Genomic DNA, 26,604 nt, shown 5'->3' on the forward strand with positions numbered 1-26,604 from the left:
TTGTTATTTTGAAATAGTGCTGGTATGTACTATTTACTCAGAAACAGAAAAGAGATGAAGATTTCTGTTTGTATGAGGAAAATGATTTTAGCAACCGTAACTAAAATCCATGGCTGTTCCACACAGGACTGTTGAGAGCAATTAACTTCAGTTGGGGGAACAGTGTGCAGTCTCTTGCTGCTTGAGGTATGACACATTCTAACAAGACGATGTAATGCTGGAAGCTGTCATTTTCCCTATGGGATCCGGTAAGCCATGTTTATTACGATCGTAAATAAGGGCTTCACAAGGGCTTATTAAGACTGTAGACTGTTTCTGGGCTAAATCGATTCATTATTAACACATATTTAGCCTTGAGGAATCATTTTATCTGGGTATTTTGATATAATAATATCGGCAGGCACTGTATTAGACACCTTATTCCTTAGGGGCTTTCCCAAAGCTTAAGCAGAGCCTCATTTTCGCGCCGGTGTGGCGCACTTGTTTTTGAGAGGCATGGCATGCAGTCGCATGTGAGAGGAGCTCTGATACTTAGAAAAGACTTTCTGAAGGCGTCATTTGGTATCGTATTCCCCTTTGGGCTTGGTTGGGTCTCAGCAAAGCAGATACCAGGGACTGTAAAGGGGTTAAAGTTTAAAACGGCTCCGGTTCCGTTATTTTAAGGGTTAAAGCTTCCAAATTTGGTGTGCAATACTTTTAAGGCTTTAAGACACTGTGGTGAAAATTTGGTGAATTTTGAACAATTCCTTCATGTTTTTTCGCAATTGCAGTAATAAAGTGTGTTCAGTTTAAAATTTAAAGTGACAGTAACGGTTTTATTTTAAAACGTTTTTGTACTTTGTTATCAAGTTTATGCCTGTTTAACATGTCTGAACTACCAGATAGACTGTGTTCTGAATGTGGGGAAGCCAGAATTCCTATTCATTTAAATAAATGTGATTTATGTGATAATGACAATGATGCCCAAGATGATTCCTCAAGTGAGGGGAGTAAGCATGGTACTGCATCATTCCCTCCTTCGTCTACACGAGTCTTGCCCACTCAGGAGGCCCCTAGTACATCTAGCGCGCCAATACTCCTTACTATGCAACAATTAACGGCTGTAATGGATAATTCTGTCAAAAACATTTTAGCCAAAATGAACCCTTGTCAGCGTAAGCGTGGCTGCTCTGTTTTAGATACTGAAGAGCATGACGACGCTGATATTAATATCTCTGAAGGGCCCCTAACCCAGTCTGATGGGGCCAGGGAGGTTTTGTCTGAGGGAGAAATTACTGATTCAGGGAACATTTCTCAACAGGCTGAACCTGATGTGATTGCATTTAAATTTAAGTTGGAACATCTCCGCATTCTGCTTAAGGAGGTATTATCCACTCTGGATGATTGTGAAAAGTTGGTCATCCCAGAGAAACTATGTAAAATGGACAAGTTCCTAGAGGTGCCGGGGCTCCCAGAAGCTTTTCCTATACCCAAGCGGGTGGCGGACATTGTTAATAAAGAATGGGAAAGGCCCGGTATTCCTTTCGTCCCTCCCCCCATATTTAAAAAATTGTTTCCTATGGTCGACCCCAGAAAGGACTTATGGCAGACAGTCCCCAAGGTCGAGGGAGCGGTTTCCACTTTAAACAAACGCACCACTATACCCATAGAGGATAGTTGTGCTTTCAAAGATCCTATGGATAAAAAATTAGAGGTTTGCTTAAAAAGATGTTTGTTCAGCAGGGTTACCTTCTACAACCAATTTCATGCATTGTCCCTGTCGCTACAGCCGCATGTTTCTGGTTCGATGAGCTGATAAAGACGCTCGATAGTGATTCTCCTCCTTATGAGGAGATTATGGACAGAATCAATGCTCTCAAATTGGCTAATTCTTTCACCCTAGACGCCACTTTGCAATTGGCTAGGTTAGCGGCTAAGAATTCTGGGTTTGCTATTGTGGCGCGCAGAGCGCTTTGGTTGAAATCTTGGTCGGCTGATGCGTCTTCCAAGAACAAGCTACTAAACATTCCTTTCAAGGGGAAAACGCTGTTTGGCCCTGACTTGAAAGAGATTATCTCTGATATCACTGGGGGTAAGGGCCACGCCCTTCCTCAGGATCGGCCTTTCAAGGCAAAAAATAGACCTAATTTTCGTCCCTTTCGCAAAAACGGACCAGCCCAAAGTGCTACGTCCTCTAAGCAAGAGGGTAATACTTCTCAAGCCAAGCCAGCTTGGAGACCAATGCAAGGCTGGAACAAGGGAAAGCAGGCCAAGAAACCTGCCACTGCTACCAAGACAGCATGAAATGTTGGCCCCCGATCCGGGACCGGATCTGGTGGGGGGCAGACTATCTCTCTTCGCTCAGGCTTGGGCAAGAGATGTTCTGGATCCTTGGGCGCTAGAAATAGTCTCCCAAGGTTATCTTCTGGAATTCAAGGGACTTCCCCCAAGGGGGAGGTTCCACAGGTCTCAGTTGTCTTCAGACCACATAAAAAGACAGGCGTTCTTACATTGTGTAGAAGACCTGTTAAAAATGGGAGTGATTCATCCTGTTCCATTAAGAGAACAAGGGATGGGGTTCTACTCCAATCTGTTCATAGTTCCCAAAAAAGAGGGAACGTTCAGACCAATCTTAGATCTCAAGATCTTAAACAAGTTTCTCAAGGTCCCATCGTTCAAGATGGAAACCATTCGAACTATTCTTCCTTCCATCCAGGAAGGTCAATTCATGACCACGGTGGATTTAAAGGATGCGTATCTACATATTCCTATCCACAAGGAACATCATCGGTTCCTAAGGTTCGCATTCCTGGACAAACATTACCAGTTCGTGGCGCTTCCTTTCGGATTAGCCACTGCTCCAAGGATTTTCACAAAGGTACTAGGGTCCCTTCTAGCTGTGCTAAGACCAAGGGGCGTTGCGGTAGTACCTTACTTGGACGACATTCTGATTCAAGCGTCGTCCCTTCCTCAAGCAAAGGCTCACACGGACATCGTCCTGGCCTTTCTCAGATCTCACGGATGGAAAGTGAACGTGGAAAAGAGTTCTCTATCCCCGTCAACAAGGGTTCCCTTCTTGGGAACAATTATAGAGAGGCCAGAAAAACGAAACTTCTAGACTCTTGTCGGATACTTCATTCCGTTCCTCTTCCTTCCATTGCTCAGTCAGTGGAATGGGGACTATACAGACTTGTCTCCGAAGATACAAGTAAATCAGAGGACCAGAGACTCACTCCGTTGGTGGCTGTCCCTGGACAACCTGTCACAAGGGATGACATTCCGCAGACCAGAGTGGGTCATTGTCACGACCGACGCCAGTCTGATGGGCTGGGGCGCGGTCTGGGGATCCCTGAAAGCTCAGGGTCTTTGGTCTCGGGAAGAATCTCTTCTACCGATAAATATTCTGGAACTGAGAGCGATATTCAATGCTCTCAAGGCTTGGCCTCAGCTAGCGAGGACCAAGTTCATACGGTTTCAATCAGACAACATGACAACTGTTGCGTACATCAACCATCAGGGGGGAACAAGGAGTTCCCTAGCGATGGAAGAAGTGACCAAAATCATTCTATGGGCGGAGTCTCACTCCTGCCACCTGTCTGCTATCCACATCCCAGGAGTGGAAAATTGGGAAGCGGATTTTCTGAGTCGTCAGACATTGCATCCGGGGGAGTGGGAACTCCATCCGGAAATCTTTGCCCAAGTCACTCAGCTGTGGGGCATTCCAGACATGGATCTGATGGCCTCTCGTCAGAACTTCAAGGTTCCTTGCTACGGGTCCAGATCCAGGGATCCCAAGGCGGCTCTAGTGGATGCACTAGTAGCACCTTGGACCTTCAAACTAGCTTATGTGTTCCCGCCGTTTCCTCTCATCCCCAGGCTGGTAGCCAGGATCAATCAGGAGAGGGCGTCGGTGATCTTGATAGCTCCTGCGTGGCCACGCAGGACTTGGTATGCAGATCTGGTGAATATGTCATCGGCTCCACCTTGGAAGCTACCTTTGAGACGAGACCTTCTTGTTCAGGGTCCGTTCGAACATCCGAATCTGGTTTCACTCCAGCTGACTGCTTGGAGATTGAACGCTTGATTTTATCGAAGCGAGGATTCTCAGATTCGGTTATCGATACTCTTGTTCAGGCCAGAAAGCCTGTAACGAGAAAGATTTACCACAAAATTTGGAAAAAATATATCTGTTGGTGTGAATCTAAAGGATTCCCTTGGGACAAGGTTAAGATTCCTAGGATTCTATCCTTCCTTCAAGAAGGATTGGAAAAAGGGTTATCTGCAAGTTCCCTGAAGGGACAGATTTCTGCCTTGTCGGTGTTACTTCACAAAAAGCTGGCAGCTGTGCCAGATGTTCAAGCCTTTGTTCAGGCTCTGGTTAGAATCAAGCCTGTTTACAAACCTTTGACTCCTCCTTGGAGTCTCAATTTAGTTCTTTCAGTTCTTCAGGGGGTTCCGTTTGAACCCTTACATTCCGTTGATATTAAGTTATTATCTTGGAAAGTTTTGTTTTTAGTTGCAATTTCTTCTGCTAGAAGAGTTTCAGAATTATCTGCTCTGCAGTGTTCTCCTCCTTATCTGGTGTTCCATGCAGATAAGGTGGTTTTACGTACTAAACCTGGTTTTCTTCCAAAAGTTGTTTCTAACAAAAACATTAACCAGGAGATTATCGTACCTTCTCTGTGTCCGAAACCAGTTTCAAAGAAGGAACGTTTGTTGCACAATTTGGATGTTGTTCGCGCTCTAAAATTCTATTTAGATGCTACAAAGGATTTTAGACAAACATCTTCCTTGTTTGTTGTTTATTCCGGTAAAAGGAGAGGTCAAAAAGCAACTTCTACCTCTCTCTCTTTTTGGATTAAAAGCATCATCAGATTGGCTTACGAGACTGCCGGACGGCAGCCTCCCGAAAGAATCACAGCTCATTCCACTAGGGCTGTGGCTTCCACATGGGCCTTCAAGAACGAGGCTTCTGTTGATCAGATATGTAGGGCAGCGACTTGGTCTTCACTGCACACTTTTACCAAATTTTACAAGTTTGATACTTTTGCTTCTTCTGAGGCTATTTTTGGGAGAAAGGTTTTGCAAGCCGTGGTGCCTTCCATTTAGGTGACCTGATTTGCTCCCTCCCTTCATCCGTGTCCTAAAGCTTTGGTATTGGTTCCCACAAGTAAGGATGACGCCGTGGACCGGACACACCTATGTTGGAGAAAACAGAATTTATGTTTACCTGATAAATTACTTTCTCCAACGGTGTGTCCGGTCCACGGCCCGCCCTGGTTTTTTAATCAGGTCTGATAATTTATTTTCTTTAACTACAGTCACCACGGTACCATATGGTTTCTCCTATGCAAATATTCCTCCTTAACGTCGGTCGAATGACTGGGGTAGGCGGAGCCTAGGAGGGATCATGTGACCAGCTTTGCTGGGCTCTTTGCCATTTCCTGTTGGGGAAGAGAATATCCCACAAGTAAGGATGACGCCGTGGACCGGACACACCGTTGGAGAAAGTAATTTATCAGGTAAACATAAATTCTGTTTTTCCATCAGGATCTCAAATCCTTAAATTTGAAGGTATGGAGATTGAACGCTTGATTCTTAGTCAAAGAGGTTTCTCTGACTCTGTGATTAATACTATGTTACAGGCTCGTAAATCTGTATCTAGAAAGATATATTATCGAGTCTGGAAGACTTACATTTCTTGGTGTCTTTCTTATCATTTTTCCTGGCATTCTTTTAGAATTCCGAGAATTTTACAGTTTCTTCAGGATGGTTTGGATAAAGGTTTGTCTGCAAGTTCCTTGAAAGGACAAATCTCTGCTCTTTCTGTTCTTTTTCACAGAAAGTTTGCTAATCTTCCTGATATTCATTGTTTTGTACAAGCTTTGGTTCGTATAAAACCTGTAATTAAGTCAATTTCTCCTCCTTGCAGTTTGAATTTGGTTCTGGGGGCTCTTCAAGCTCCTCCGTTTGAACCTATGCATTCACTGGACATTAAATTACTTTCTTGGAAAGTTTTGTTTCTTTTGGCCATCTCTTCTGCTAAAAGAGTTTCTGAATTATCTGCTCTTTCTTGTGAGTCTCCTTTTCTGATTTTTCATCAGGATAAGGCGGTGTTGCGAACTTCTTTTAAATTTTTACCTAAGGTTGTGAATTCTAACAACATTACTAGAGAAATTGTGGTTCCTTCATTGTGTCCTAATCCTAAGAATTCTAAGGAGAGATCATTGCATTCTTTGGATGTAGTTAGAGCTTTGAAATGTTATGTTGAAGCTACTAAGAATTTCCGAAAGACTTCTAGTCTATTTGTTATCTTTTCCGGTTCTAGGAAAGGTCAGAAGGCCTCTGCCATTTCTTTGGCATCTTGGTTGAAATCTTTAATTCATCATGCTTATGTAGAGTCGGGTAAAACTCCGCCTCAAAGGATTACAGCTCATTCTACTAGGTCAGTTTCTACTTCCTGGGCGTTTAGGAATGAAGCTTCGGTTGATCAGATTTGCAAAGCAGCAACTTGGTCTTCTTTGCATACTTTTACTAAATTCTACCATTTTGATGTGTTTTCTTCTTCTGAAGCAGTTTTTGGTAGAAAAGTACTTCAGGCAGCTGTTTCAGTTTGATTCTTCTGCTTATAATTTCAGTTTTTTTTTTTTTTTTTTCATTATAAGATTTAAACTTTATTTTGGGTGTGGATTATTTTCAGCGGAATTGGCTGTCTTTATTTTATCCCTCCCTCTCTAGTGACTCTTGCGTGGAAGATCCACATCTTAGGTAGTCATTATCCCATACGTCACTAGCTCATGGACTCTTGCTAATTACATGAAAGAAAACATAATTTATGTAAGAACTTACCTGATAAATTCATTTCTTTCATATTAGCAAGAGTCCATGAGGCCCACCCTTTTTATGGTGGTTATGATTTTTTTGTATAAAGCACAATTATTCCAATTCCTTATTTTTTATGCTTTCGCACTTTTTTCTTATCACCCCACTTCTTGGCTATTTGTTAAACTGATTTGTGGGTGTGGTGAGGGGTGTATTTATAGGCATTTTGAGGTTTGGGAAACTTTGCCCCTCCTGGTAGGAATGTATATCCCATATGTCACTAGCTCATGGACTCTTGCTAATATGAAAGAAATGAATTTATCAGGTAAGTTCTTACATAAATTATGTTTTTTGCCCATATCGCCCAGCCCTACTTTGGCCCCTGAAGCTTAGGTTCCTTTTTTTTCTTCAATTTAATATTTTCTTCATATATGGAAAGAGTCCACAGCCGCAGTCATTACTTTTGGAAATTCAGAACCTGGCCACCAGGAGTAGGCAAAGACACCTCCGCCAAAGGCTTAAATACCTCTCCTACTTTCCCCATCCCCCAGTCATTCTTTGCCTTTCGTCCCAGGAAGTTGGCAGAGAAGTGTCAGAGGTTTTAATTAGACTCTTATGGAGGGTAGTACTTTTTGACATGGGACTGGAGATTGTAGTCCTGTCAGCCTTTCATGTTTCGCTGCCTGCTTTCTTCTCTCAAGTCCATGGCAGAAGCGATGCTACTATCTGTCACACTTGAAGGGCCTTGTTCCTGTTCAACGGCTTAGATTCCGGTAAGATAGTTTCCTTTTACTTTCTGCATGAAATGTACTGTATTACAGATGTTTTCCCGAGGGGCTACCACCTAGCGGGACTAACTTATATCAAAGGGCCGCAGTGAGACTCCTTTTGTATCTTGGAATCACAGGGGGGGGGGGGTTAATCAGGTTTGTTATATGATTTAACCTGCTTATGTGTAGTATATTTTGGCTCATGGCTGTGGAACAAAACGGCTTTTGGAAAGTGATGCGGCCTTATGGTCGGGCGCACTTTTTTGGACTATACGGTTCTCCTGGTGACTGGGCGTGTTCACGTTTTTGGCCTCCAATTCCGCATTCCTGACCGTGTGGCGACGGAGAAATTCTGGTCTGCTGGTGTCGGTCATAGGAGGTGGTGAGTGCCCCAGCCATTGTGGGTGTCAGGTGCCGTATTTTCTTCTACTAGATACGACAAGTCCACAGATTCATCCTTACTTGTGGGATATTATCCTCCTGCTAACAGGAAGTGGCAAAGGCACCACAGCAGAGCTGTCTATTTAGCTCCTCCCTTGACTCCACCCCCCAGTCATTCTCTTTGCCTATACTAAGTAAAAGGAAGAGGTAAAGTGAAAGAGGTGATAAAATGATAGTTTTTATTTTCTTCAAGCAAGACTTTTTTTATTTTAAATGGTATCGGTGAGTGCTATTTTTTCTCAGGCAGCAGATGGATGAAGATTTCTGTCTGGAGACTGATGATCTTAGCAGTTGTCACTAAGATCCAGAGTAGTTCCCACAGAATGGCTGAGGAGTACTTGAGAAGCTTCAGTGTGAGGAACGTTTTTCATGCTACAAGCATTGAGGTATGTTCAGTCATTTTTTTCTGGAGAGACTGGTATTTCAGAACTGGCTGACATGGCTTAAGGGAAGGGGTAAGCAGTAATCCTACATGTAAAGAAGGGAGTATTACTGGAACCTGTTTATTATGGAACAATTTGGTTGACACTGTTATCATAATGTTTTGTTGGCAAAACGTTTTCATGTTTTGGGGATACTTAACGTTTTTATATACAAACGTTTTTTGTGGCTGATGGCACTGTAAGGGTTCACATGGCTTTCATTAATGGATGGGTTATATGAAAACCCACATGGCTAGTTTGCTAGACCGCTTTACAGCGGTTCCCATTAGGCATGAGAGACATTGATATTGATGGGCGGGGCCTATTTTCGCGCCTCAGATGCGCGGTTGAAATTGTTATGAAGACAGCAAGCTCCAGCTCCGGTGGGCCTAGGCTGCAGATTTAGACAAAAAACGAAGGATAGTGTGTCTTACAGACCCCTGAGGGCAGGTAGGCGCCACAGCTGCAGGGGGTTGATTTATTACTGTTCATAAAAGTTTTTGAGTAACGTTTTTTTCTATAAAGGGTTAACTTTTCCTTACTTGTGGTGCAATCTTAGCTGACAAGATTAAACACATATATGCTAAAATTGTGATATTTACTACATTTTAAAACAGTTTTGGAAAACTTGTATGCTTTTTTACTCTTAAAGGCGCAGTACCGTTTTTTCAGATTGTTGTTTTTTTTCACTAAATAAAGTGTTTTCAAGTTTTTTTTTGTGGTTATTACTAGCCTGTTCAACATGTCTGACATTGAGGAAAGTCAATGTTCTATGTGTTTAGAAGCCATTGTGGAACCCCCACTTAAGATGTGTCCCTCATGTACTGAAAGGGCCTTACATTGCAAAGAACATATTTTAAGTGATAAAAGTATGTCTAGGGATGATTCTCAGTCTGAAGAGAATCAGGTTATGCCATCCAATTTTCCCCAATTGTCACAACCTTTAATGCCCACTCAAGCGACGCTATGTACATCTAGTGCGTCTAATTATTTTACCCTGCAAGATATGGCTGCAGTTATGTCTACTACCCTTACAGAGGTATTATCTAAACTGCCAGATTTACAGGGTAAGCGCAGAGGTCCCTACTTACACTAATTTTTTTCCAGTCCCTAGAAGGATTTCGGACATTGTTACTAAGGAATGGGATAGACCAGGCATTCCGTTCTCTCCCCCTCCTACTTTTAAGAAAATGTTTCCCATATCTGACACCATTCGGGATTCCTGGCAGACGGTCCCTAAGGTGGAGGGTGCTATTTCTACCCTGGCTAAACGTACAGCTATACCTATTGAGGACAGTTGTGCTTTCAAAGATCCTATGGATAAAAAATTAGAGGGCCTGTTAAAGAAGTTGTTTATTCATCAGGGTTTTCTTCTACAACCAATAGCGTGCATTGTTCCAGTGACTACTGCAGCAGCTTTTTGGTTTGAGGCTCTAGAGGAGTCTCTTAAGGTTGAGACCCTATTAGATGATATTTTGGATAGAATTAAGGCTCTCAAGCTAGGAAATTCTTTTATTACTGATGCCGCTTTTCAAATGGCTAAATTAGCGACTAAAAATGCAGGCTTTGCCATTCTAGTGCGTAGAGCGTTATGGCTTAAGTCTTGGTCTGCTGATGTGTCATCAAAATCTAAACTTTTAGCTATTCCCTTTAAAGGTAAGACCCTTTTCGGGTCTGAACTAAAGGAAATCATTTCCGACATTACTGTAGGTAAAGGTCATGCCATTCCTCAGGACAAGACCGTTAAAATGAGGGTTAAACAAAATAATTTTCGTTCCTTTCGAAACTTTAAAGGCGGGCCCTCCCCTTCCTCCTCTGCCACAAAACAGGAAGGGAATTTTGCACAATCCAAGTCAGTCTGGAGACCTAACCAGACCTGGAATAAAGGTAAACAGGCCAAGAAGCCCGCTGCTGCTACCAAGACAGCATGAAGGGGCAGCCCCCGATCCGGGACCGGATCTAGTAGGGGGCAGACTTTCTCTCTTCGCCCAGTCTTGGGCAAGGGACGTTCAGGATCCGAGGGCATTAGAAATCGTGACCCAGGAGTATTGACTAGAATTCAAGGATTTTCTCCCAAGAGGGAGATTTCATCTTTCACGTTTGTCTGTAGACCAGACAAAAAGAGAGGTGTTCTTACGCTGTGTAGAAGACCTCTATACCATGTGGAAGGTGAATATACAAAAGAGTTCACTAGTTCCACTGACAAGAGTCCCATTCCTAGGAACTCTGATAGACTCGGTAGACATGTAAATTTTTCTGACGGAGGTCAGAAAGTCAAAGATCCTAACTACTTGCCGAGCACTTCATTCCATTCCTCAGCCATCAGTGGCGCAGTGTATGGAGGTCATTGGGTTAATGGTACTGGCAATGGACATCGTTCCGTTTGCTCGCTTACATCTCAGACCACTGCAGCTGTGCATGCTCAGACAGTGGAATGGGGATTATGCGGATTTATCTCCTCGGATAAGTCTGGATCTAGAGACCAGAGACTCTCTTCTTTGGTGGTTGTCACAGGATCATCTGTCCCAGGGAATGTGCTTCCGCAGGTCAGCATGGGTCATAGTGACGACGGACGCCAGCCTCTTGGGCTGGGGTGCAGTCTGGTATTCCCTGAAGGCTCAGGGTGTTTGGACTCAGGAGGAGTCCCTACTACCAATAAATATTCTGGAACTGAGAGCAATATTCAATGCGCTTCAAGTGTGGCCTCAGTTGGCTTTGGCCAAATTCATAAGATTCTAGTCGGACAATATCATGACTGTAGCATATATCAATCATCAAGGGGGAACAAAGAGTTCTCTAGCGATGATAGAGGTTTCCAAGATAATTCGATGGGCAGAGACGCACTCTTGCCATCTGTCAGCAATCTACATTCCAGGAGTGGAGAACTGGGAAGCGGATTTTCTAAGTCAACAGACTTTTCATCCGAGGGAGTGGGAGCTCCACCCGGAGGTGTTTGCGATATTGATTCATCAATGAGGCACACCGGAATTGGATCTGATGGCATCTCGTCAGAATGCCAAACTTCCTTGTTACGGGTCCAGATCAAGGGATCCTCAAGCAGTACTGATAGATGCTCTAGCAGTACCTTGGTCGTTCAACCTGGCTTATGTGTTTCCTCCTTTTCTTCTCCTACCTCGTCTATTTGCCAGAATCAAACAGGAGAGGGCTTCGGTAATCTTGATGGCGCCTGCGTGGCCACGCAGGACTTGGTATGCAGACCTGGTGGAAATGTCATCTCTGCTACCGTGGAAACTGCCACTGAGACAGGACCTTCTCATTCAAGGACCGTTCCAACATCCAAATCTAATTTCTCTGCAACTGACTGCATGGAGATTGAACGCTTGATTTTATCTAAGCGGGGATTCTCTGAGTCGGTCATTGATACCTTGATTCAGGCTCGAAAGCCTGTCACTAGGAAAATTTGCCATAAGATATGGCGTAAATATCTTTATTGGTGCGAATCCAAGGGCTACTCATGGAGTAGGATTAGGATTCCTAGGATTTTGTCCTTTCTCCAAGAAGGATTGGAGAAGGGATTATGGGCTAGTTCCTTAAAGGGACAAATTTCTGCTTTGTCAATTTTACTACACAAGCGTCTGGCGGATGTTTTTGTCAGGCTTTAGTTAGAATCAAGCCTGTGTTTAAACCTGTTGCTCCGCCATGGAGTTTGAATTTAGTTCTAAATGTGCTTCAAGGGGTTCCGTTTGAACCCATGCATTCCATAGATATTAAGCTGTTATTTTGGAAAGTTTTGTTTTTAGTTGCTATCTCTACGGCTCGAAGAGTTTCTGAGCTTTCTGCGTTACAATGTGACTCGCGTTATCTTATATTCCATTCTGATAAGGTGGTTTTGCGTACTAAACCTGGATTCCTTCCTAAGGTTGTTTCAAATAAGAATAGTAATCAGGAAATTGTTGTTCCTTCTCTGTGTCCTAATCCTTCTTCTAAGAAGAAGGTTCTGTTACATAACTTGGACGTGGTTCGTGCCTTGAAGTTTTACTTACAATCGACCAAGGATTTCCGTCAAACATCTTCTCTCTTTGTGGTTTATTCTGGAAAGCGTAGGGGTCAAAAAGCTACGGCTACCTCTCTTTCTGGCTGAAAAGCATCATCCGTTTGGCATACGAGACTGCTGGACAGCAGCCTCCCTAAATAATTACAGCTCATTCTACTAGAGCGGTGGCTTCCACATGGGCTTTTAAAAACGATGCTTCTGTTGAACAGATTTGTAAGGCTGCGTCTTGGTCCTCCCTTCATACCTTTTCCAAATTTTCCAAATTTGATACTTTTGCTTCTTCTGAGGCTATTTTTGGAAGAAAAGTTCTTCAAGCAGTGGTGCCTTCCGTTTAGTTATCTGTCTTGTTCCTGCCGTTCAGCCGTGTCATGTTGCTTTGGTATTGTATCCCACAAGTAAGGATGAATCCGTGGACTCGTATCTAGTAGCAGAAAAGGAAATTTATGCTTACCTGATAAATTGATTTCTTCTACGATACGACAAGTCCACGGCCCTTCCTGTCATTTTAGACAGATTATATTTTTGTTTTCAAACTTCAGTCACCTCTGCACCTTTTTAGTTTCTCCTTTTTCTTCCTATACCTTCGGTCGAATGACTGGGGGGTGGAGTCAAGGGAGGAGCTATCTAGACAGCTCTGCTGTGGTGCTCTTTGCCACTTCCTGTTAGCAGGAGGATAATATCCCACAAGTAAGGATGAATCCGTGGACTCATCGTATCGTATAAGAAATCAATTTATCAGGTAAACATAAATTTCCTTTTTTGGTCCAATCTTTTGTATTCAATATCCTAGTTATTAATGAGTCTGATATTGTTGAGACGGACGTCTGTTTCATTTTCTACTCCTTGCGTAGAATGAGTATTGCCCCGGATGATACAAGCCTATCAGTTATGTTCTGAATGTCGTATTAGAGTGCTCAATTCCTCAGGTTCGGGGAATCAAAGGGTTGCTGAGCCATCCCCCTCTGGGGCTTCTGTCCTCCGAGTGGCGAGTTCCCTTCCACCTTCGCTTACTACGCATGCAGGTAACCCAGACTTTGCTTATCCTTCTCTGGAATGTGGCTTGTTCCCGCCGGGGGGTTCAGCACGATTTTGCATGTCCAGAATTTTGGCGCTGGCGAATCTGCAACTTCCTGAAGTTGGCTTAAGATATTGTTCGTGTTCTGTTATCTAGGGCTCTTCAGGCATGGGATGGCCTGTTTAGCTCTCTGGGGGAACGACTGTTCCTGAGGCTTTTTAGGGGGTCAGCCTTCAGGGCCGGAGTCGTCTTTTGCTCCGGCTGGGGTATACTGGGCTTTTTGATATAGACTGGCGCGCCTTCGATTTTTATTGAGGCACACTTTGGCGTTGTCAGAAGATCCCATCCTTAATGGATCTGAGAATTTTCAGTCTGCTTCTTCGAATAGCTTACAGATTTAGACATAAGGAGATGAAGTAATCTTCTTATAGTCTTGTTTGTTGAGTATCATTTCCAGGGCGCCGAGATGGTTTTCTTTAACAAGTTTCAGCTAAGCATTCTGAGAGGACCTGAGGGTCCGTGAGGCATGGGGGATTGGTTCAGTCCTCATTAGCCTTTAATGTTGGATGTCTGGGACTAGGAGTTCTACTGCGACACACTCAATTGATTCCGTTTTTCTGTCGGGTCTTGGAGTGTCTCCTTCTCCTCGTGGGTTGGAGGTTGGGAGGACTTCGGACCTCCTTGCTGCCGGTTCCTGGCGGTTTGGCCTTCAGAGGCTCTTTGGAAATTGGCTCTTTTGGTCTTGTTCCTTTTGAGGTTCTCTTCCTTCGGGTCGAGACTTCTGGATTCTATTTGATGGTTTTTGCCGTCTAATTGAGAAAGTGAGGGTCTTGTGGCTTTTTCCTACTTCCGGGAGTTAGTTGTCTCCATATCAGGGACGATAGGCTGTGTTGTCTCCTTCTCCAAGCTTTGCTTAGGGTTTATTTCTACTGGGGTTTGGGATGCTCTGCATTATTTTTCCTTGGGTGTGGTACTCTGGTTATGTATCCTGAGAGGACTTTGTTCTACTCTCGGTAGACTGTCCTTGTTTTTTCCCTTGGTCTTGTACTTGCTGTGTTTTGTCCTTGACGCCCTTGGGTTCTAGAGTATTTGCGCAACTGTCCTAGCTTATTTTTGGAGGAACTCCTGCTAGGGGTGTCTCTTCCCTTGGGCTGGGAATTACAAGTGAGTCTTGTTTCCGTTCTCCGGTTTAGTCCGGTTATCTTCCTCTGATTCCTTCAGACAAGGTATTTGTGTTCCCTGGGGTATTTGTTTATAGACGATTCTGGGGCCCGGTTCCAGGGTTTTTGTTTTGGATCCTTATGGATGTCTGGAGAGTTATGATCCTGCGGACTGGGTTGGGACGACCCAGTTTTTCCTGGGAACACAGGCTTTGGCTTAATGGCTAGCTCGTTCAGCCTGCAAGCAGCTGAGCCAGGATTTGTGTTCACCTTCGGATGCTGGCATGTTACTTTTGTTTTGTTTTTTCCTTGGAAAGGTCCCGCAATGGTTTAGTTGTAGGCTTTGCGGGTCTGTAAGCTGATAGTTGAGAGTTCAATTCAAGCTATGGCTATGTGTTCTTCACACTGCATGTGCTTTCACTTTGTGAACTAAGTGTGTTCGGGGAGTTTTCTTTCTGTGGTATCAACAGTGGTGTCTGGATAAATTTAATTCAGTCCGTGGTTTGATCAGACTATGACTTTTTGTCTTCTGGGCATGTGCACTGTCATTTATCTGTGCTTTTTCCTTTAAGGGGGTAGTTGCTTTCCTTAAGAGGTGGAGTTTTCCTCTCTCAGGAGGATCGTTGACCTGCCCTGTGTGCAGGAGGTTGGAACAGGTGCTAGAGGATAGCGGTTTGCTGTTCTGGGGCTTGTTTTGTTCCAACTATGGAAGTTGAGGACTCCATGTCGGGACTGTTATAGAGTTGTGCCAGGTTTCTCTGTTCAGGTCCTAGGGGGTTCTCCTTGGGAGTACCTATATTGGAAGAGCGGATTGCGCTGGTCTGGTGTTTGGAGCAGGATCTGTGGTCTGTTGCTCTGCTGCTTCGTCCTCAGGTCTTTGATGTACGGGGAGCCTCCTTGAGGGCTCTGCGTCTTCTCCACGTTCAGTATCTGTGGGAAGTAATGGCGGCTCTTGCATAGCCCGTGACGTGTCCACTGCTTAGTGGATGCTTAGCAGTCTAACGGTTTGGAACCTATCTTCAGCTGCTCTTTACTTGCCCTGCAAGTTTTTATATTTCAGAGTCCTCTTTGGATGACTGTAGCGTGCAGTGTTTTGACTCAGGTGTTTACCTATTTGTGCTGCACGTGGTTTCGGTTTCTGAAGATTTAGATATCTGAGCGACCTTGGTGACTCTGGGGACTTTTGTCTTCAGTTATCTGCTAGGGTGCGGTTGCACTGTTTTTGGGAAGAGGATCTTTTCTCTGTTCAGATTCCCGGTCCTACCCTGTGGTTTTTGTACAATCTGTGGTCTGGGCGTTGCCTCCCCTTGTTTTTTGAAACTGATTGGGTCTCTGTGAGCTTGGCCCGGTTTCTCTGGTTTTTGCCTTGTATTTTTATTTGGAACTTGTTCCTTTATTTAGTTTTTTTCTGGAATCCTTGATGGATGTTCATCAGTGTCTTTTCACTTTGTGGGAGATACGGTAGTCTGATCCCTATTTCTAGTAAGGGCTGTATGTTTGGGACCAACTGCTTGGCGACAGTGTCTCCTGGAGGCTTGTTGGCTTAGTAGTGTCTAGTTCCTGTAGTCTCTAGCAAGGCTTGTGGACTATCTGTGGATCAGTGTCATTGGGGCCCCTTCCTTTTTTCAAGGTTTTCTACGCTTCGGACAAAGCGGGTTTTTGTGGTGTAAGGGTTTTCAGGCCTGGTGCCCTCAGAATGGGCCGCCTCTTGTACCCCCCGTTTTGGCATTGTGTCCTCTCTAGCTTGGGTATTGTTTTCCCAAAAGTAATGAATGCAGCTGTGGACTCTTTCCATTTATGAAGAAAAACTTTAATTATGCTTACCTGATGATTTTATTTTCTTCAGATGGAAAGAGTCCACAGCTCCCCGCCCATATTTTTTCTGTGGGTGTCTATTATTTTTATTCTTCTGGCACCTTTTCACCCTGATATTTCTTCTACTGTTCCTTGTTCCTCGGCAGAATGACTGGGGGAAGTGGGAGAGGTATTTAAGCCTTTGGCTGGGGTGTCTTTGCCTCCTCCTGGTGGCCAGGTTCTGAATTCCCAAAAGTAATGAATGCAGCTGTGGACTCTTTAGAATCTGAAGAAAAGAAAATGATCAGGTAAGCATAATTAGTTTTTTTGGGGGGGGGTTTTGGGTCGGGGTATTCTGTCATTGCTTTTGAAGTTCTCTGTGGCTGAATCCATTTTGGTGACCCAAGAAATTGGCAAACATTCTTACCCGATATATTAGATGTATATCTTTATTAGCTTTGCTTTTACATGCTTGGTTAGTGCAAAAGTCCAACGCATCTGTAAAATAGATTAAACTTTTATAGCATAGTATGAATGTGGAGCTTTAGTGTCCTGTTGATTTCCCCCGACTAAACAATATCTTAATTTGTGAATATTTCATGAACTGAGCAGAAAACTTAAACTATAAGTAAAAATATATTTTTTTAATGCATTTGTCAGTGTTGTATATAGATGTAAGTTGAAATTTCAGAATGTTGTTTGTTTTTCTGTATTTACTAATTTACGTTTTCTTTTCAGCTACAATTAGATCCAGTTGACTTCAAAACCACTCACCTAATGTTCCACACTATTACAAAATGCCTAATGTCAAGGGATAGGTTCTTAAAAATGAGGGGTAAGTCTCTTGATTTATTTAAAAAAAAATATATATTCCAAATAATTATTCAGTGCAATATATATATATATTTATATATATATCATTCCCAGGTATGGAAATATTAGGGAATCTTTGCAAAGCAGATGATAATGGAGTGCTTATTTGTGAGTATGTGGATCAAGATAGCTACAAGGAAATAATTTGTCATCTCACATTACCGGATGTGCTGCTTGTAATTGCTACTCTTGAGGTACTGTACATGCTCACAGAGTTGGGAGAGGTGGCATGTGTGAAGATTGCAAATGTGGAGAGAAGCATAGGTGAGTAGCAACTTAAAAAGTTACAGATCTTAATTTTGTAAGAGGTTTTTAAGGTCAAAAACTTGTGGCCACAAGCTTGACAATGCATTTTCAAGAGAAGGGCTATTACTTGTCTAAGAACAAGCCACAAACCTGGAGAGGCAGGAGGTTGACAAGGATAAATGTTCTGGGAAAGTACTTGAAAGGCAGCAGAAGGCCCCTCCTTACAGTCTTGTGGTCCACCTAGGAATGTTGCCATTCTCAGCGGTGAACTTTAGTTTTATTTTATTGTAATAGGTTAGTTTAAAACAAATATGTACGTTGAGCATCCAAATCTCTGTTAGGCTTTTCTTTTTTCTAGTTTTACTTTTTACAGTATAAGAAAATCAGCATTATTTTCAGCAGCCACCTCTGTTTTTTTTGTACTTTTTGTTTTGGGGGTAATAACATTTATGAGATTTTAATGGTCTGTAACTTATAGGTTGAGCCCATTTTCCAAGCTATGCTAATTCATGTGTAACGTTTATTTCTTTCCTAAGACACGGAGAGTCCACAAGGTCATTCCAATTACTAGTGGGAATATCACTCTTGGCCAGCAGGAGGAGGCAAAGAGCACCACAGCAAAGTTGTTAAGTGTCACTCCCCTTCCCATAATCCCCAGTCATTTTCTTTGCCTCTGTCAATGGAGGAGGTGAAGTTCGGTGTCTGAGGATATATTTCCTTTTGTGGGTGCTTTTCAATGCAAGCAAGGATTTGGGTTTAGCTGTGTCCACGTCTATCTCTTGAGTAAGAATAGTGGTGGCTTTTAAGCAGTTAGGAAGTGGTGAAGGTGGTCCTTGCTTGGTTTTCTAACATAATTGTTGCCCTATTCCTAGAAAGCCAGAGTTGGTTACTGTCTTCTTTCTTTTTCTTCAGGTCTTTGTGAGGAGTATGTGTCCTTTCACACCTTGTGAGCTGTCATCCTGCCTGACAGCTGGAATGCAGGCAAGTGCTTTTGTCTTCTAGGTATTGGAGACTTGCACTTGAAGAAAATTTAGCTTCAAAATATTTTGGGACATGTATATCCTTTATATAGGATATTTGTAGGCAGGGTGCAGGCACTTTTTCTTTGGAGAATAAGGGGTTAATCTTTATTATGGTGTTAAAGTATAACCACTCTATCTTTTATGGCTTCATTTGTGGCTCAAATGTACTAAATTTATTTGTATATATTATGTGGGATGTTTTGGCAACCTTTAGATCGTTTCTCTATTTATTATCTGTCTTTTGAAAAATAGCGGTCATTTTTCAGAGACGCACGCTTTTATTTTTAGCTGCGCTGTTTCTTGCCGGATGGTCATGTGACCCGCTCTTCCGCTTTCAGATTTTCTAAGTGAAGCGGCATCCTGTGTTGTTTCTCTCTTCCAACTTGGTTTCAGGAGGTCAGGTAGGGCATCTTGGTAAGCTGAGGTGTAGAGGGACAGTAGTCTTGATTTAAAATGTATTTTTTTTCAATTTTTTTACTTAATATGGATATGGAACAAGACTTCCTTTTCTTTCTAATGACACGGTGCGTCCATGGGTCATCATTAATTACTGTTGGGAATATCACTCCTGGCCAGCAGGAGGCGGCAAAGAGCACCACAGCAAAGCTGTTAAGTATCACTTCCCTCCCCACAACCCCCAGTCATTCTCTTTGCCTACAGGGCAAGGAGGAGGTGAAGTTTTAGGTGTATGATAAAGATTCTTCTATCAAGAGGCACAGATTGTTTTGCCTATACAATTTTGTGCTACATGTTTAGCTAAAACTCTTCCATGTAAAGATAAATTGTTGCCTTCTGAGCCCAGTGTCTCTCAGGATGATGCTGTGTGAGGCAATGTCACAGCTTTCTCCTCAAACGTCCCAAGCCTCAATGGCAGCACATACAGTGCCCCTGCAGTTCCTCTCGGACTCCTGGAGGCGTATATTTTCCTGTAGATTTTGCTGCACAGATATCTTCTGCGGTATCTGTGGCATTATCTGCTTTTCCTGCATTGGGGAAACGCAAGAGGAAAACTGTCCTATCTGCTGCTATGCAGGTTGCCCTCCCTCATAACTCTGATGAGATTACCTCGGTAGCTTCTGAGGGTGAAATCTCAGATTCTGACCGTGTAAATACTTTGAAGTTGAAGAAGTAAACTTCAGGTTTAAGCTTGAACACCTTTGTCTACTGTTAAAGGACGTATTGACTACTTTGGACGACTCTGACTCTTCTGTCGCGGTTAACCTTAAAAAAAATCTAGTAAACTTAACAAATACTATGATGTTCCTTCTTCTGTGGAAGTGTTTCCTGTTCCAGACCTTGTGACGGAGATTATTTCACAGGAATGGGAGAAACCAGGGATACCTTTCTCCCCTTCTCCTTTCTTTAAAAAAATTCTTGTTGCGGACTCCATTAAAGATTCATGGCGCACGGTGCCTAAGGTAGAAGGGGCTATTTCTACTCTGGCTAAGAGAAGTACGGATGCTATAGAGCAGGGGTGTCCAAACTTTGCTCTCCAGAGGTTTTGGAACTACATTTCTCCAACATTGGTGTGTCCGGTCCACGGCGTCATCCTTACTTGTGGGAATATCTCTTCCCCAACAGGAAATGGCAGAGTCCCAGCAAAGCTGGCCATATAGTCCCTCCTAGGCTCCGCCCACCCCAGTCATTCTCTTTGCCGTTGCACAGGCAACATCTCCACGGAGATGGTTAAGAGTATGTGGTGTTTAGTTGTAGTTTTTTTATTCTATCAAGAGTTTGTTATTTTAAAATAGTGCTGGTATGTACTATTTACTCTGAAACAGAAAAAGATGAAGATTTCTGTTTGTGAGAGGAAGATGATTTTAGCAGACAGTAACTAAAATCGATTGCTGTTTCTCCAACATTGGTGTGTCCGGTCCACGGCGTCATCCTTACTTGTGGGATATTCTCTTCCCCAACAGGAAATGACAAAGAGTCCCAGCAAAGCTGGTCACATGATCCCTCCTAGGCTCCGCCCACCCCAGTCATTCTCTTTGCCGTTGCACAGGCAACATCTCCACGGAGATGGTTAAGAGTTTTTTGTAGTTTTATTCTTCTATCAAGTGTTTAGTATTTTAAAATAGTGCTGGTATGTACTATTTACTCTGAAACAGAAAAGGATGAAGATTTCTGTTTGTAAGAGGAAGATGATTTTTAGCAGACAGTAACTAAAATCGATTGCTGTTTCCACACAGGACTGTTGAGATGAAGTAACTTCAGTTGGGGGAAACAGTTAGCAGTCTTTTCTGCTTAAGGTATGACTAGCCATATTTCTAACAAGACCATGTAATGCTGGAAGGCTGTCATTTCCCCTCATGGGGACCGGTAAGCCATTTTCTTAGTTAAACATAAAAGAATAAAGGGCTTCAAAAAGGGCTTAAAAACTGGTAGACATTTTTCTGGGCTAAAACAATTGCTTTACTAGGCATATTATGCAGATTCTAACTAATTACTGGTATTATAATCTTGGGGAACGTTTAGAAAAACGGCAGGCACTGTGTTGGACACCTTTTTCAGATGGGGGCCTTTCTAGTTATAGACAGAGCCTCATTCTGGGACTGTATAGGGGTTAAATGTAAAAACGGCTCCGGTTCCGTTAATTTAAGGGTTAAAGCTCTGAAATTTGGTGTGCAATACTTTTAATGCTTTAAGACACTGTGGTGAAATTTTGGTGAATTTTGAACAATTCCTTCATACTTTTTCACATATTCAGTAATAAAGTGTTTTCAGTTTGAAATTTAAAGTGACAGTAACGGTTTTATTTTAAAACGTTTTTTGTGCTTTGTTGACAAGTTTAAGCCTGTTTAACATGTCTGTACCATCAGATAAGCTATGTTCTATATGTATGAAAGCCAATGTGTCTCCCCATTTAAATTTGTGATAATTGTGCCATAGTGTCCAAACAAAGTAAGGACAGTAATGCAACAGATAATGATATTGCCCAAGATGATTCCTCAAATGAGGGGAGTAAACATGATACTACATCATCCCCTACTGTGTCTACACCAGTTATGCCCACACAGGAGGCCCCTAGTACATCTAGTGCGCCAATACTTATTACCATGCAACAATTAACGGCTGTAATGGATAACTCCATAGCAAATCTTTTATCCAAAATGCCTACTTATCAGAGAAAGCGCGATTGCTCTGTTTTAAACACTGAAGAGCAAGAGGACGCTGATAACTGTTCTGACATACCCTCACACCAATCTCAAGGGGCCATGAGGGAGGTTTTGTCTGATGGAGAAATTTCAGATTCAGGAAAAATTTCTCATCAAGCTGAACCTGATGTTGTGACATTTAAATTTAAATTAGAACATCTCCGCGCACTGCTTAAGGAGGTGTTATCTAGTCTGGATGATTGTGACAATTTGGTCATTCCAGAGAAATTATGTAAGATGGACAAGTTCCTAGAGGTTCCGGTGCCCCCCGACGCTTTTCCTATACCCAAGCGGGTGGCGGACATAGTAAATAAAGAGTGGGAAAGGCCCGGCATACCTTTTGTTCCCCCCCCCTATATTTAAGAAATTATTTCCTATAGTTGACCCCAGAAAGGACTTATGGCAGACAGTCCCCAAGGTCGAGGGGGCGGTTTCTACTCTAAACAAACGCACTACTATTCCTATCGAAGATAGTTGTGCTTTCAAAGATCCTATGGATAAGAAATTAGAGGGTTTGCTTAAAAAGATTTTTGTACAGCAAGGTTACCTTCTACAACCAATTTCATGCATTGTTCCTGTCACTACGGCAGCGTGTTTCTGGTTCGAGGAACTAGAAAAATCGCTCAGTAAAGAATCTTCGTATGAGGAGGTTATGGACAGAGTTCAAGCACTTAAATTGGCTAACTCTTTTGTTTTAGATGCCGCTTTGCAATTAGCTAGATTAGCGGCGAAAAATTCAGGGTTTGCTGTCGTGGCGCGCAGAGTGCTTTGGCTAAAGTCTTGGTCAGCGGATGTGTCTTCCAAGACAAAATTGCTTAACATTCCTTTCAAAGGTAAAACATTATTTGGACCTGATTTGAAAGAGATTATTTCAGACATCACTGGGGGAAAGGGCCACGCCCTCCCACAGGATAGGTCTTTTAAGGCTAATAATAAGCCTAATTTTCGTCCCTTTCGCAGAAACGGACCAGTCTCTAATTCTGTATCCTCTAAGCAAGAGGGTAATACTTCACAACCCAAACCAGCCTGGAAACCAATGCAAGGCTGGAACAAGGGTAAGCAGGCCAAGAAGCCTACCACTGCTACCAAAACAGCATGAAGGGATAGCCCCCGATCCGGGACCGGATCTAGTGGGGGGCAGACTTTCTCTCTTTGCTCAGGCTTGGGCAAGAGATGTTCAGGATCCTTGGGCGCTAGAAATAGTTTCTCAAGGTTATCTCCTGGAATTCAAGGAACTCCCCCCAAGGGGAAGGTTCCACAGGTCTCAATTATCTTCAAACCAAATAAAGAGACAGGCATTCTTACATTGTGTAGAAGACCTGTTAAAGATGGGAGTGATACATCCAGTTCCAATAAGAGAACAAGGAATGGGATTTTATTCCAATCTGTTCATAGTTCCCAAAAAAGAGGGAACATTCAGACCAATTTTGGATCTAAAGATCCTAAACAAATTTCTCAGGGTACCATCGTTCAAAATGGAAACTATTCGAACGATCCTACCTACTATCCAGGAAAATCAATTTATGACTACCGTGGATTTAAAGGATGCGTACCTACATATTCCTATCCACAAGGAACATCATCAGTTTCTAAGGTTCGCTTTTCTGGACAAGCACTACCAGTTTATGGCACTTCCATTTGGATTAGCCACTGCTCCAAGGATTTTCACAAAGGTACTAGGGTCCCTTCTAGCGGTTCTAAGACCAAGGGGCATTGCAGTAGTACCTTACTTGGACGACATCCTGATTCAAGCGTCGTCCCTGTCAAAAGCAAAGGCTCATACGGACATCGTCCTAGCCTTTCTCAGATCTCACGGATGGAAGGTGAACAAAGAAAAAAGTTCTCTGTCCCAGTCAGCAAGAGTTCCCTTCTTGGGAACAATAATAGATTCCTTAGAAATGAGGATTTTTCTGACAGAGGTCAGAAAATCAAAACTTCTAAGCTCTTGTCAAGTACTTCATTCTGTTCCTCGTCCTTCCATAGCGCAGTGCATGGAAGTAATAGGATTGATGGTTGCAACAATGGACATAGTTCCTTTTGCACGAATTCATCTAAGACCATTACAACTGTGCATGCTCAGACAGTGGAATGGGGATTATACAGACTTGTCTCCGACGATTCAAGTAGATCAAAAGACCAGAGATTCACTCCGTTGGTGGCTGACCCTGGACAATCTGTCACAGGGAATGAGCTTCCGCAGACCAGAGTGGGTCATTGTCACGACCGACGCCAGCCTAGTGGGCTGGGGCGCGGTCTGGGAATCCCTGAAAGCTCAGGGTCTATGGTCTCGGGAAGAGTCTCTTCTCCCGATAAACATTCTGGAACTGAGAGCGATATTCAATGCTCTCAGAGCTTGGCCTCAACTAGCAAAGGCCAAATTCATAAGGTTTCAGTCAGACAACATGACGACCGTTGCATATATCAATCATCAGGGGGGAACAAGGACTTCCCTGGCGATGAAAGAAGTGACCAAGATAATTCAATGGGCGGAGGATCACTCCTGCCACTTGTCTGCGATCCACATCCCAGGAGTGGAAAATTGGGAAGCGGATTTTCTGAGTCGTCAGACATTCCATCCGGGGGAGTGGGAACTCCATCCGGAAATCTTTGCCCAAATAACTCAATTATGGGGCATTCCAGACATGGATCTGATGGCGTCTCGTCAGAACTTCAAGGTTCCTTGCTACGGGTCCAGATCCAGGGATCCCAAGGCGACCCTAGTAGATGCACTAGTAGCACCTTGGACCTTCAACCTAGCTTATGTATTCCCACCGTTTCCTCTCATCCCCAGGCTGGTAGCCAGGATCAATCAGGAGAGGGCCTCGGTGATCTTGTTAGCTCCTGCGTGGCCACGCAGGACTTGGTATGCAGACCTGGTGAATATGTCATCGGCTCCACCATGGAAGCTACCTTTGAGACAGGACCTTCTTGTTCAGGGTCCATTCGAACATCCGAATCTGGTTTCCCTCCAACTGACGGCTTGGAGATTGAACGCTTGATTTTATCAAAGCGTGGGTTTTCAGATTCTGTAATAGATACTCTGATTCAGGCTAGAAAGCCTGTAACTAGAAAAATTTACCATAAAATATGGAAAAAATATATCTGTTGGTGTGAATCTAAAGGATTCCCATGGAACAAGATAAAAATTCCTAAGATTCTATCCTTTCTACAAGAAGGTTTGGAGAAAGGATTATCTGCAAGTTCTCTGAAGGGACAGATCTCTGCTTTATCTGTTTTACTTCACAAAAGACTGGCAGCTGTGCCAGATGTTCAAGCATTTGTTCAGGCTCTGGTTAGGATCAAGCCTGTTTACAGACCTTTGACTCCTCCCTGGAGTCTAAATCTAGTTCTTTCAGTTCTTCAAGGGGTTCCGTTTGAACCCTTACATTCCGTAGATATAAAGTTATTATCTTGGAAAGTTTTGTTTTTGGTTGCAATTTCTTCTGCTAGAAGAGTTTCAGAGTTATCTGCTCTGCAGTGTTCTCCGCCCTATCTGGTGTTCCATGCCATTTTCTTAGTCTCAAACAGAATAAAGGGCTTAATATGGGCTATAAAACTGGTAGACACTTTTATGGGCTAAATCGATTGCTTTATTTGGACATTTTATACATGTTTATGCTGATAATTCACACTTATAAACTTGGGGAACGTTTTTTAACGTCAGGCACTATGTTAGACACCTTTTCCAGTCAGGAAGGGCCTTCCCAGTTGTAGGCTGAGCCTCATTTTCGCGCCATTACTGCGCAGTTGTTTTTGAGAGCAAGACATGCATGTGTGAGGACCTGAAAGTAGTTGGAAAAGTTCCTAGAAGGCGTCATTTGGTATCGTATTCCCCTCTGGGCTTGGTAAAGTCACAGCAAAGGCTGTAGCTGGGACTGTATAGGGGTTAAATCTGTAACCGGCTCCGGTTTCGTTATTTTAAGGGTTAAATTTTGAACAATTCCTTCATATTTTTTCACATATTCAGTAATAAAGTGTGCTCTGTTTAAAATTTAAAGAGACAGTAACGGTTTTGTTTTAAAACGGTTTTTGTGCTTTATTGACAAGTTTAAGCCTGTTTAACATGTCTGTACCTTCAGATAAGCTATGTTCTATATGTATGAAAGCCAATGTGTCTCCCCCTTCAAAATTGTGTGATAATTGTGCCATAGCGTCCAAACAAAGTAAGGACAGTACTGCTACAGATAATGAAATTGCCCAAGATGATTCCTCAGATGAAGGGAGTAGACATGGTTCTACATCATCTCCTTCTGTGTCTACGCCAGTTTTGCCTACGCAGGAGGCCCCTAGTACTTCTAGCGCGCCAATGCTTATTACCATGCAACAATTGACGGCTGTAATGGATAACTCCATAGCAAATATTTTATCCAAAATGCCTGCATATCAGAGAAAGCGCGATTGCTCTGTTTTAAACACTGAAGAGCAGGAGGGCGCTGATGATAATTGTTCTGTCATAAACTCACACCAATCTGAAGGGGCCATGAGGGAGGTTTTGTCAGATGGGGAAATTTCAGATTCAGGAAAAATTTCTCAACAGGCTGAACCTGATGTTGTGACATTTAAATTTAAATTAGAATATCTCCGCGCACTGCTTAAGGAGGTGTTATCTACTCTGGATGATTGTGACAACTTGGTCATTCCAGAAAAATTATGCAAGATGGACAAGTTCCTAGAGGTTCCGGTGCACCCCGACGCTTTTCCTATACCCAAGCGGGTGGCGGACATAGTGAATAAGGAGTGGGAGAAGCCCGGCATACCTTTTGTTCCCCCTCCTATATTTAAGAAATTATTTCCTATGGTCGACCCCAGAAAGGACTTATGGCAGACAGTCCCTAAGGTCGAGGGGGCAGTTTCTACTCTAAACAAGCGCACTACTATTCCTATCGA

The 26,604-nt window shown here is 43.1% G+C and overlaps 1 protein-coding gene across 1 annotated transcript in view; it reads left to right on the forward strand.

The window, feature by feature from the left end:
• ARID2 (AT-rich interaction domain 2) overlaps positions 1 to 26,604 on the forward strand; it is a 574,897-nt gene that overhangs the window by 309,663 nt on the left and 238,630 nt on the right. The window contains exons 9-10 of the mRNA XM_053716737.1: positions 17,157 to 17,253; positions 17,346 to 17,555. Coding sequence (XP_053572712.1) covers positions 17,157 to 17,253; positions 17,346 to 17,555 — 307 coding nt within the window. The remainder of the gene's footprint in view (positions 1 to 17,156; positions 17,254 to 17,345; positions 17,556 to 26,604) is intronic.

The sequence above is a fragment of the Bombina bombina genome, chromosome 6 (assembly GCF_027579735.1).
Source record: "Bombina bombina isolate aBomBom1 chromosome 6, aBomBom1.pri, whole genome shotgun sequence".
In the NCBI taxonomy this organism is placed as follows: Eukaryota; Metazoa; Chordata; class Amphibia; order Anura; family Bombinatoridae; genus Bombina; species Bombina bombina.